At 40.8% G+C, this 13,616-nt stretch overlaps 1 protein-coding gene across 14 annotated transcripts in view; it reads right to left on the bottom strand.

Moving 5' to 3' along the window:
* Window positions 1-13,616, bottom strand: part of LRRC7 (leucine rich repeat containing 7) — a 194,877-nt gene that overhangs the window by 89,810 nt on the left and 91,451 nt on the right. For all 14 annotated transcript variants that reach the window (XR_006939992.1, XM_015291088.4, XM_004936886.5 and 11 more), the window contains 2 exons: window positions 7,739-7,810; window positions 114-310 (listed from right to left, as the gene is read on the bottom strand). Coding sequence is in view for 13 of the 14 variants with exons in the window: in XM_015291088.4 (XP_015146574.2) it covers window position 114 (1 nt within the window). In the remaining variant the exon portion in view is untranslated. The remainder of the gene's footprint in view (window positions 1-113; window positions 311-7,738; window positions 7,811-13,616) is intronic.

Below are 13,616 nucleotides of genomic sequence, written 5' to 3'. Positions count from 1 at the left end.
CACAAGACATAGGGGAACACCAACAGAGTTGTTACTGCTTATGGATTGAGTGGCTATGCCCATGAATAACAGCATTTAAATGTAATTGCTGCAAGGTCTTTCAATATACTCACTGTTTTCCAACTCTCAGCTGTACTGGTTATGACAGTTTCACACAATGTTGTCATGCAAGAGAGGGACTTGCAGAAAACTCTTCTGCAGCAGACATTGCACAAGCCAGCAAGAAATACCGAGGAGCACTTTCCAGGCTTCAGCTTCAGCGCCAGCTTCTCAGCCTCCTGGAGAGGTTCACCAGTGTGATGGCACGTAACTGTAGACAGAAATCATGGAACAAGGATATAACTCTGCTCCAATTGACAGGTGCTTGTTGTAAAAAGTACACTGAGTTGAAAATGAGGACAGACACAATGATGGTTGCAAGATCCAGATAGCGTCCATTATTTTAATGCAGGAGAAAGTAAGAGAATTTGGAGTAGGACATGAGAGTGTCTGGACACTCACAAACAATCAGCAACAGTCATGATGATTAGAGAGACGACATGCAGGAACAGCTAATGGCAGTAGGGAACAGGAACAGAAGCTGAGCATGTGGCTGAGGGAAAGGATTGAGTCAATACAGAGGAAAGAGCAAATTGTAAATTGGAAAGGGATGCAGTGATAGCTTTGCTGACAAACCACGGCACTTTGATCTCATAGCAAGTGCCACAGACCTTTCTGTCTCTATAGAGGTGATTACAGTTTTGCTGGGTCAAGTGACATATGGATCAGGACTGCCCACAGTACAGTACTGTAAGTGTCACTGAACCGCATCAGAAACTGAACATGAACATCTGAATCTCAGCCTGAATGAGGGAAAAAAAACATTTGGAACAGCTTGGAATGTATCCCGTTTCTCCCTCCCACCAAGGAAAACAGATGGTATCAGAAAGATGAACAACATCCTAACAGTCTATGCTACTGTTCCTAAAGAATAAAAACGGAGAGGCAGAGGAGCTTAGGATGGGAAGGAGCTGGTGCACCATGACACCCTACTCTGGATTAAAACCACATCTTTAATTTCTTAAAAATGAAAGATCTTACACAGTCAATGAGCCTGCTCAATGACTATGTAAGATGGCAGCAGTCTGGAATTCAGACAGTTAGCTACTGGCAGCTGCCAAAATCCAGCCAGAGTTGCTTTCAATTTAAAACTTCTTCAATGTTAAAAATCTGAACACAAGAAATATACTCGCTTAGTAGGTTGATATTCTACAGTTCAGAACACTTCATTAAGGACACATGAATCTGAGATCTGTGCCTCCTCAGACTCAATGACATTCTCTTCATTAAATTACTTCACCTTTCCTGAATGTATTCAGATGCACCTTCTGCTCTGTTCTCAGCAAAACCATTTATTTTTATCAGCAGAGAGATGTTTTGATGAAAGCTATTAAGTTAGCCCTGTTTAAATAAAACTGAAAATTTGTCAGAATCTTCTAATTAAAGTCTTGCTCCTTTTTGCACAAAGTAATCTCTAACACATTTATCCATTTGTTTCACTCCTATCAAATCAGACATGGATCACTAATTAGTCCTGTTTCCAGGTTGAAGATAAGTACTGCGATGAAGCAGGGGACTGATGACAAACTTCAACAAGTCTTTCTCTTATTATCTCTCTCATATACTGACCACATCTAGATCTCAGCATTCAGTGCATCAAAGGACCAGCTCCAATTACGTCCCTTAGGTTACTTTAAATTGGCATGCATAAATGGAAGAGCAAGTATAACTGCGTTCATTAAATTCTACCAAAGAATTTCTGTTTATACACCTGGGCTGATTTCTTTATCATAAAATATTCGAAGGTCTTTTTTTTAGCTAGAGATATCTATAAAACTAACAGAAGTAACAGGAGAGTGTTTGCACCTGTGACTTCAATTTGTGATAAAAACAGAGACAAAGAAATTGCACTCCTCACTCTGTGTCCCGATGTTCAAACGCTGCAGAAAGTACTGAACCTGCCCTGCACCTCTGGGGGTCACTCTGGGGTATCAACAAATGGAGCCAGTCAAAAAGTGCAGAGTTTAGTCCCTGTCCCAAAAGCACTGCAACCTCATTTCATGGCACAGGCAAGCAAAGAGACAAAACCCAAACAACAGGGCAGGAGACAATGTAACACACGGGTACATCTCTTTCCATTAGCTGGAATCTACAGCCCAATAGGTACCCGTCCATGTCCTGGTGTTAGTCAAACAGTACGGGAGGTTTATAAATAACCACTTAATAATTTTAACTGAAAGGGATTGTATGGAAAAAAAAAATGTTATGAAAACAGTATTATAACCCAACATGTAGATAATTTTCTGTATACCAATGGGGGTCACTACATCAGTGAAGGCCAGGGGACAACCACCCTGAAGGGAGATCTCCCGTGTCTGCAGGTGTCAGAGAGGTCTGCAGATGTTGAAAGCTTCTGGGGACCAGGTTGGAAAGTGCTGAACTCACCATTTGTGAAACATTAATTTCTAACACACCAAATTACAACAAAGTGATTTCATTGTCACTTTCTGTGATAGAAATAAGGTATTATTTAGCAGACAAAGAACCTGTCTTCTGGATTTAGAAGATGATTATCATAGATGTCAGTCTGATGGAGAAAGAAGCTCGTGCTGCTTTAGAACAAGTTGTTGCTTGAAATTTTCTCGAGTTACTTTTTTTCTGTCAGGGAATTTTCCTAAAATGAGCCATCAGCTTACAGACGGATCTGAAATTCAAAAGCTTGTTGAGAGATCGTCTGCAATATGGAATAACGTGCCATGGCTCCCAAACCTCTCATGAAGAAAACAACTCCCAATATTGGGAGCCAGGAGTTGAACTCCGTGATCCTTTGATCCTTATGGGCCCATTCCAACTTGGGACAGTCTACGATTTTCACTGTTCCACACACATTGACAACAGCTAAATTTCAACCCACAGTGTTGGGACCTTCTAAGCCTGTTGCATTTGTTCCCAAGGGGCCCATTGGCATGCAAAGTGCACGTGTTACAATGGAGCTGATTCCAGAAGGAATGCACCAGTCTGGCACTGAGTGTCACCCCAGAAGTTCATGATGTTAAACAAAGATAACAGAGGAGGCAAACAGAGGATATTCACTTCCTCCTCTCCTCCACTCCCTAAACATTCCATCAGTCAATAAAACATTTAAATCAGCCAAACTCCTCTGCCTAAGTGTACAGTATTGCCCTTTCCAAACAGAAATGTCAGACTCTGCAATGACTAAAGATGACTCACAACCAAAATCTCAGCTCTTAACACTCAGATGACATCAAGGTTTGAATTTGGCATGTAAACATTTCCCTTCAAGTACATAAACATATACTTTTGACTATACTTTTAAATCACGGGTGTCCAACCTGTTGGCTTGCCTGGGCCACGTTAAGTGAAGTGGAATTGTCTTGGGTTGCATATAATATAAATAACACTGTTAACATATAGAAGTGACATGTGAATTCCCAGTGTAAGGGCACACAGAAACTCCCTTGTCTTCAAAGAAACACGAGTGACAAGCTGCACAAAACCCGAGTGTTTCTTTCGTAAGGGAAAGAGAAGAATCAAAGACAAAGCTGCCCACCACTGATTTCTGGTTAAATGCAACTGATCTTTTACTATTCTGATGGAACAGAAAGTAAGTCTGAAATTGGTAATTCCAGCTCTGGTGTTCTGAATGTTTGGCACGTTACAGAAAATGCTGGCATTCAAGTATCTGCATTCCCATACAGAGACAAAAGTAACGCACGTAACACTGCACTCAAAAAATTCAGAGATAGTATTAATTAACATCTCAGATGCCATTAAGCTTCATGAAAGTCAGCACACAGAACACTAGATTTATCCCCATTCAAAACTTCTTGTTCAACTTCTTTGAAGACATTGTATGAGGTCAGTGTTGCAAAATGAATTCCCAAAGTTCCAACTTCAGAACCAAACCCTGGTGTAAAAATGTCTTTAGTACATTCCATTTGACTTCCTGCTGTATCAGTTGTGACGGCGCACGGTATGGCATGTCTTATCATTACCAGTCATGTAGAAAAATGAAATACTCAGTGAACTAATTAGAGGAGCAGCTGTTTTCAACACCCATGTGTTAGACTGCGATAACATTTCTAGATGACTGAAAATAGCTGCTCCTCAATTCACTCACAAGGTGTCCAATATTTCCTGATCCAAACCGCTGAGATGTTTCATTGTAACACAAACAGAAGAAATTTGCACCAAGAAAATGAGGCAAATTGTATTGATTTGTACTGGATTAAAGTTAAAACAAAACAAAGACAATATTTTGACTTTTGTATATAAAAACATCCATATGTTGTGTCAAATAATCTCAAATGACACCAAACGTTATTTTGAACTTTTGGTGACAAGTAATCAAGTAATTGAAGCAGAAATTAAAGCATCTCAAAGCTTTTTTTAAATTCAATCCTGACATTCTGTGAATCATTTAGGTGAAATACTTGTACTTCAGAATTAGCTGCTCAGCCACAAGTTTTGACAGCTCCAGGAATTTTCTCAAAACCGTGCAACTCTGCTCTCCTGGTGAGGGGGGACGGAAGCACTGCTAACTGCCACAGCTTGAGTGGGTCTGATTAATTCACTTTCACGTGGTGGAAATGCTCTCACTAATGCTTCAGGAGATGGAGTTTGGGCACGTTGATCTAAAGGCAGAGACTGACATCACTTAAGTTTTTCCAGAAAGACATACAAGTATTTTTAAACAGCCCTGACTGACAGCCTTTATAATCCTGAGCACCTGCACATTAATTTCTGTGATGACAAATCCTTCTCCTAGCAAGACTCTCCCATGTCTCTACAACAGCAAAAATAAAGCAGCTGGAACCTACCTTAGCAGAACCAAGAAATTCAGCACTATGTACCCAAGGGTGAGGTCCTCTGTCCTTTCTGCTTTACTTGTTACTTCATCACAAGGATGAACAACACGAATGGTTTGGTGATAATGGCATGTTCACTATGGATTTCCCAACAGTGATTGCTCAGACTGCTAGTAACGCTAAAAGCCACTGCTGAAATACAATTCCAAATACCCCAGCTTTGAGAAAGGCAATGAATACCAACTTTTCAGCTCCCCAGCACTGCTCTACATTCAACAGATAATACAGTTCTGTGATGTTTGTCTCTTCATGCGTTGCATGAGATGCAGACCGTGCTCCTTGGAGAGTTGCTTATGCAGAAAACATCTCAAAATCACTTAGCCAGATAATGCCATTATTTAAAAGGCATTATTAGTAACATGCAGACAGATAATCTACACAAATCCACATCAGATATAATTGGAATCTCTGACTAGTCTCCTACAACTTAAATAACACAGATCTATTTTTTAAAGGAACACTGCCCTGTTTGTTTTGAATATTCAGAGTAGAAAAAGTAAGATACAGTGAATGGAGAAGGCTGCCTTAAAAATGGCAGCAGCTCTGCAATACCTTTAGAATGACTTTCAAGCAGATAGAAGCCATCTGATTTAAATTATCACTGGCACCTTTTGCAAAAAAAAAAATGTCTTATTCCTCAGCAGTTTCATTCCTCCTCATTATAGGTTTCTTTCCTGGGCATTTTTAACCAAGGAGAGTTAAATTCGTAGCCAAACTGAAAGGATGGAAAAGCTGACAGGCATCAGAGCCAGTGAACAGCCGTGGTTGGAAGGACCTCTGGTCCAAAGCCCAGCCAAGACCATGCCCTGTTGTTTGAGTAACTTCAAAGATGAAACTTCAAAGCCTAGAGCTCTGCTCCATCTGTTCCAGGGTTCAACTATTCTCATAGTAAAAGTGCTTTCTTATTTTCAGCTGAAATTTCACTTGCTTCCATCAGTGTCTACACAATAAGAATGACCAGGCTCTCAGCTGGCCTAAATTGACATTGCTATGTTTATTTATTGGGAACATAGTTCTCTTTAGATGATGGCTCCACAATTTAACAGTAGGAAGTTAACAAGTGTGATGGTAGAAGCAAACAAAAAACCATTATCAGTAAAGTCTACATTAATTAAGTAACATTATCAAGAGCTAGTTGAAGATCCCATGTTTCAGTCCCCATTCTGCATAATTACAACACAAGATTTTGTAGCAGGGAACCCTCACAGCTCAGGGACAGGTGTTTTGTAGCTGTTTGGAGCTTGCAACGTAACTTTTTCCATTTGTCTTTTCCAAATTTTAAATGAGTTAATTGAAATCAATCAAAATATATTTAGTAACGATGCAAAAAGGAGACATGGATGTATAGTTAAACGTTTAATATACCGTAATGAGATGAAAAGTACAGCAATGGCAGCGTAGTAGCAAAACCCCAGGTTGTAGCACATAAGAGTTCGCGTAAGTGCAGCAACTGTGGATACAGAAACTAAAGATAGATCCACCTACCCTTGGAAGGCCTCAGGTACACAGGGATCTCCAGTGAGATACCCTTACCTCCACTACCAGCCCTTAAATGAGGTCTGGGAAGGGGTGGATCCTGACTCCAGCCCTTCCAGTCATTCAGGTGCCTTGCATTGCATTGCAATGCATTACATTGCATGCACCTGAGCTCCTCTGGGCTGGCCCTGCCTTGCACCAGGTGCTTCATCACAGCTTCAAGCCCTGACTCAGCATTTCTGCTACATGTACTACTGCAATCTGGTTTTGTCTTCAGTTATAATATATAGAGAGTATATAACATGTACTTCTAACAAACTGTGTACATCATGTAATAATTTGTATCAAAACTCCTACAAACCAGACCAACTTGGCAGATGTATTGATACCACAGTACCATTTTGATAAAGCATTACTCAGTACAGTCCTTCAGTCTGCCACAGAGCAGAGTATTTTTTTGGAGCAGCTTTGAACTTTTTGCATACAATCACCTTTATCTCTGATGCAATCCTAGCAGAAGATAGATCACATTTTAGAAGAAAGAAGTAATATTAAAAAAAAAAAAAAAAAAAGCTACTCTTACCAGAAAGAAGCAACAGAGACTATGGAGAAATTGTTCCAATTGTGCTGCATGTTGCTCACTCTTCCTTTTGTACTTATTCACTTCTGTTTGAGTGCCTGCCTTGCAGACAATCTCTTTTCCTTCTGTTCAAAATGCCATTAACAACAAAAATACAGCAAACCCCTTGGAAGCACCAATATTGCTATCATTGTTTGTTTGAATTTTAATTAATTGCAATATAACCTTTTCAAGTAGATTTACAGCTTATTAAATGAGATAAAGCCTTCAATTCCAAGATGGAAACAATTCACTGATAAGTAAGATACTACTGACGTTTTGCAGCTGCTCCAGTACACTTCTGACTGTGAGACATTTGGATTTCTGTCCTGTGAAGGGAGCACGCCCCAATATCTGAGCCCTCAGACAATGATGGCTGTGGAGCTGGGTCCTGCCCTCAGCTGCACTCGTGTACATCTGTACCAGAGCCATTTGTTTCAGTAGATTTCAGCTGAAATAACTAAAAGCAACACTTGTTTTAAAATGAATGGGGGAGTGTTAAAGAACTTGCAATTTAGCTCTCTCCACACTATATTGTCAGTTAATCCATTCAAATGATTCTTTTTCCCCTTTTTGTTCAGGCACTGGGACGAAAATCTAGTGACTGCTGCTTGGCACCCTGTCAGAATCAGTCCATGCATGTGCATGCATTGAACAGCTCTGATTCCAAGAACATTAATATTTATCAAGGAGAGGAAACTGAGCATCTACTTACTAGTCTGTTGTCGCTGCAGACTTCTAGGTGGTGACCATCTTGATTCACAACAGTTTTTCACGTAGCGGGTTCCTTAAATAGGAAAAGAAAAAGTGAACTTTAATTAAGCATGGTCAAAGAGGGCCCAGTTTAAAGCAAGTAGGTCAGTGCTTCCTTTGAGAACACTGCTTTGAATGAAGTCATTACAGCAGTGCTTATGCTCCAAGCTTCCTATCTTTTAATTTACACTTTCTACACTTAACATAAGCCCAGCATAACCAGTTAACTTCAAAATGAATGAAGTGAAATGAAAGTAACTGAAAAATGAAAAGAAGAAGGGCAAAGTCATGCCTCCAAACTGGGAGCTTCCAGCTGCCAATCAGCCAACACAGCCACAGCTTTTATAGGAAAGGCTGATCAACTCATGAAATCAAATTTATCTTTACACAAGGCCTGCTCTGGTATCTTGAAACTTACCATGGATCACAATGGACAGAAGTTATTACAATAGATACTTGACACTGAAAGATAAATTGTACTGACATTCTTCTAGTAATGCAATATAAACAGAAAAATAACAAAAAACTGCGATAAACAAGTGAGCCAATAAGGCAACTTAGAATGAAACCACCTGACTCAGTAAAGGGACCAGGAGGCATCCTGCATCTTATGCAAAGTTCTCCAAAATTAATTTTCAGGAACTTCACATAGACTTTTCACCACTATTTAATATCAGTGCCAGCAGAATACAAAAGAGTTGCCAAACTTTGTGCCACTCCTCCTCACTGAACGTTGTAAGCAGATATGAAAGAAGCAGATGAGAGGCTCAAGGAAAAAACAAAATCTCTCCACCCAGGCCCACCTTGAGCTCAATAGAGTTTGGAAAAGCCCTCTAAGATCCCCATGGCCAAGCCCAGCCCATGCCCACCATGCCCGTTGACTGCATCCCTCAGTGCTACTTCCATACTTTTCTGATGCTGAAGAAAGAGGAATGAAACACAGCCCTACTGCTCAGCTGAGTAAATGATGGGCAAGAATTACAAACACTCTGGGCCGGCCTCGTCATGAAGGAGGAACCTCATATTCATCGTACAAACACGTTCTTACAAGATATTTGTTTTCCAAGTTGTGAAAATGTTTTGATAAACTAAAGAAGATCCAACTGAAACTTTTCAGAATAGAATATCGAAGTAACTTTTCATTTAAACGTTCTATATCCTCTAACAAACTCAGACGTAAACATTTGGATTATATCAGAATGAAACGGCTCAATTGACCATTTCTCAAACAGTGATTCTGGAAGAAATTCCACAGCCTTTGTTCCAAAGAAAATTTTCTCTGAAACAGAATTTCCCCCATTTGCCCAGCTGCAGTTTCCAGGCAACCAAACCTCTGGGAAGGAGGATGCCTAAGGCAGGCTGTGGCTCTAGCACAGCTCCCCAGAGAGCTGCAGGGTGCTCAGCAGACTGCTTGGGGAAAAAAGGATGCATGTGGGAGGGAGAAGGTGTCCTAAGCAGCCACAAACCAAGTCCGGACAATCTGAAACTGAAAATACAGATGGAAACTAGAGAAAAATACAGAAATCTCCCTATGAAATGGAGCTACTCACTAAATAATGAAGCCTGCTCATTTACAGACTAGCACAGTTTAATCTCATCCTTTGGCAGCTGCATGGCACACAGATAGCCAGTACCAGCCACCCACATCCACAGCTAGGCGTGATTCAGGACAAGAAGATATCTCAGAGGGGAAGAAAAGGACACATCAGAAATGTTCTTATTCAGTATTTTTAGAATAAAGACGCTAAGGAAAGTACCAATATCTAAAAGCCTTGTATTAAGGACATTCTACTACAGAACACTGTTGCTTTGTACAGCACCCCTAGGGGAAAACTGTCTTCTAAAAGGCTTTTAAACAATATTTATAGGCCCAGTAACAATAATACTTGCAAGCCTTTGAAAACCAGCCTATTGCTCTTGGCTAGTCGCCTTCGTTATTTTCCCATTGTGTGAAGCACAATGGCCTTCTATTAGGTCCCCTGCAAAAAAACTATTTAAAAATAAGCTGTAAAATCATATACTTTGAAGCTAAGAAATGCCTAAAATAGGTTGGCCTTAGCACCTTAATTTCACTTGTTTTTCATGCATATAATATGATCAGTCTCTAACTGTATGATAATGTCACCGTGGCCTAGGCTCTCTCTGAAGCAGAAGCACTGTGACAATCAAAGCAATGTGTAAGGAAGCATGCTGGAGCTACCAAGCATGCTGGGGATCCATAGGCCACGCACTTATTAATTGCTTTTCGCAAGCACGGCAAGAAAATTGTTCATTTCAAAGTCACTGCCAAATTTCTACATTCTGTGCAAGATTTCCAAAGCATCAGAATGTTCTGAACTGTCATAGTAACTTTTAACCATAGAATCATAGAATCACCACGGTTGGAAAAGACCTCCAAGACCTTGCAGTCCAGCCGCCCGCCGCCCACTAGTATTTCCCCACTAGGAATCACTGAGGATGGAAGAGAGCTCTGAGATCAACAAGTCCAACCACCGATCCAGCACCACCAATAAGTACCTATCAATAAGTGAGCTACTTTTCACTGACCTTTGGATGCTGCTCTGATAGTGACAAAACAAAGTAAGAGACAAAAAAAAAAAAAAAAAAAAAAAAAGGCTACAAATAAGCATGGAATGTATCAGTTAAGTGCCTGCCTAGCCCACAGAACCAACCAACACTGCACGGCTAACCTGGGAACGTCTCAGCATCCTTCCTTACACGCTCTGATACTGTCCTGACTACCAGCCAGAGAGCAACAGGTTTACCTACAGAAATTCAGTCTCCAAAAAGCAAACGTGCTGTACACAACTAAGGTAACAAGGATTAAACAGGAAACAAGAAAACAGTAAAAGTCTAATACATTCATTTACTGAAGAGGTATAGTGGGATAAATGACTGAGAACTCGTGTCTGTGAGTGGCAATGATACTTCAGCACGAGTATCTGTGCTCTCAGCAATAGCTGCACCTGAGACACACCAGGAGTCCTTCCCAAACACAGCTCCCATTGCTCTGCCCAGCAGAGCCTGCCCCTGGCTGACACCTCACTGGTTTTCATGCAAAACCTTTAGGAAGAGCTGAAGTATCCTCTGGATATCATAAATGTGAATGTGGAGGAAATAATCCCAGTGTTCTATTCTCCTCTTCAGAACACACCAGTGCTGGAGGCGGGTTCCACCTGGGAGCACGGTGCCCAGCAATCATGGCCTCACAAAAACAGGTACCTCATACAGCAAGCTGCTCCAAAGGGCCGAGCTCTTCAGCCACTTAGAGCCATTCTTTCTCCACTATGAACTGTTTGCTTTCTAATGCCTCGCACTGATTTACAGCCCTTACAGTGAAGAGTGAACCAGATTGTGAGACACATTTCCCAGTGATGCTGTGCCCTCCCCAGTCGGGATGTAATGAGGGCAGCTCGTTTGCACACCGCTGCTGCAAGCACAAAGATTTTCAATGCACAGACAACTTGTTTTATACCATAAAAACATCTCTTATGGATTAAGTGATGAATACAGATGGTTACCACTGCAGAGCATCATAAATTGGATCAGCTTTGTCAACGTGGCAGGGCCTCATTCTTACATACTCAACGACTTACAACATATAAGTGGATTACTAATGATCATTAAAGACTTCTTTCCACTTCTTGATACAGTTTGTTCACAACTTGTAAATCCCAGAGCAGTGGCACAATGCAGAGAAAACCGACCTCATGACAACTGCCCTCCGGAGCAAGGGACCTGTACTTATCAGTGACTGCACTGACGACAGTGCCATTTGTCATACATCTGCAGAAAGCAAGGAAGTTTGAATAGGGCTTTAGGAAGCAGCAAAGCCCTTTTTCATTCTCTCACCGCTGTTTTAGGAACAGAACTTTCCCAAGGACATCCAAGCTCATTAGAGGAGAACGGCACCTCCTGTAAGCAGCAGTAGGACGAATGCTCTATTTTAGGTATTGCAACTTTTCAACAGGAGACAGAACACTGTGTATAATGTAATACAATGGGTAGCGAAACACAGTACAGCGCTGCTAGCCTCTGCTTTCCTAGGAAACCAAATACAAGCTGTTGGGAACTCATTATCAAAATTGATATGTTACACTTTCAGATATCAAAATGTGAGGAACTGAAGCAGAGCATTACAATCTCAGACGATCATAGAAACAATACAGTATGAAGCACTACCAAACATTACTATCTAGTATACAAGAGAAAATATTTGTTTAATATACTATTTAATAAAAAAAAAAAAGTCAGATGCATCCGTAAGTTGGATCCTAACGAGGATTGAAGCCTAAGAGAAAAATCTAGCTTAGCCCTTAAAAACAGAAGCTGCTGCCTTCTGTTAGCAGAAAGTTCACTTGCAGTTTTTTACACCGTGAGTTTGGGAATTAAGTACATCACACACACAGGATGGGATTTATCTGAAAACAATCAAGGAATTGCAGAGTTGAGTAGAACCAACTCCGTTTTTTCAGATGAACAGTTTTCATTGCCACACGAAATAAAAGAAAGAGAAGTCTTAAAATAGCCATTTTTCTCTAAGGTTTCGAGTAGAAGCTGCTAAACAAAATAAAACTGTAAAATAAGCAAATGAAACCGTGTTTCTCATTTTGTCCCATTCTTCAAACAAAACAAAAATAACCCACAAAAACCAGAAAGGTAAAATTCCATAATACTTGAGATCCTTTTTAATTAAGGCAAATAATAGGTAATGATGCACTGACTCATACAGGCACCAACAAACTTACAGCAACCACAAGCATTTGTAATAGCACAGTGATCTAAAATGTCAGAGCATGATACTAAATTAATTTTCATGCAAGTCTGAATTACACAAGGACATGGCAACATCCATCATCTGCTGAAGTCATGGAAGGTGGTTTTGAAAAAAAGAGGAAAAAAGAATGTAACAAATGATCTATGCAGGATTCTGGGCTATATTCTGTCATCCATGACGCTGTAAATCAGCAGCAGAGCTAGCTCAACGGGCCCTTGCAGCCTTTCTTCTCAATAGGAAAATCCTCCAGGCACACTTTTCCTGTAGCAGTACATTTTCCATTTTTTCAGCTGGCCTCCAAAATGAGCTCTGTGGTGACAAAAAGCTGTAAAGGTTTTCTTAAATGTAGGAGTCGCTGTCTTTAATGGAGGCTGAGCTTAGGACCACCAGATGGGTGAACACAGTGGCAGACTCAGAGACGGGGGACGCTGCCAACAGCGCAAGAAATTGGAGATATTGTTCACCCCCAGGCCGAGATACATCTTAGAGGAGAATGAAGCTTCTCTCGTCGCCTCAGTTGGTCCCAGAAACTGCATGGACTGTGTGGGATAATTGAAAACTGGCTGTTTCATAGGCCACTACGCCTGGCTTCATCCACTGGATGTATTTCTGCAACCTGAGACAATATGGTGAAGCTGCTTTTCTCTAGACAGATCTTTCACAAGTGTCAGGCCAGCCTCAGTTTTATGTTCAGTCTTCTGCACAAAACAATGCTGCCACTGTTCAGGCAAAACTTTCACACCTTCGAAGGCTCATTATACCATTGCTTGAAATTAATGCATGATGATTCAACATGGATCAGTTCTATCTATATGTCCAGCTGATTCATATTGCCATGAGCTATCAAGAAACAAGAGAAATCATGGAATCATAGAATATCTCGGTTTGGAAGGGACCCATAAAGGATGGTTGAGTCCAGCTATGCTGCTCACAAGTCCCCGGGAGAGACACAGCCCATTGTCCCAATCCTGGAATCATTCCCATTTGCCCCAATTCCATGCACACCTTCCATCAGCAGATCAGAAAATGGGGAGGTTATACAAGCGATGTTTCCAGTAATTCA

This window comes from Gallus gallus, chromosome 8, assembly GCF_016699485.2.
Source record: "Gallus gallus isolate bGalGal1 chromosome 8, bGalGal1.mat.broiler.GRCg7b, whole genome shotgun sequence".
NCBI lineage: Eukaryota > Metazoa > Chordata > Aves > Galliformes > Phasianidae > Gallus > Gallus gallus.
The sequence above is the reverse complement of the archived record's forward strand: the minus strand, read 5'-3'. Positions and strand labels throughout refer to the sequence as shown.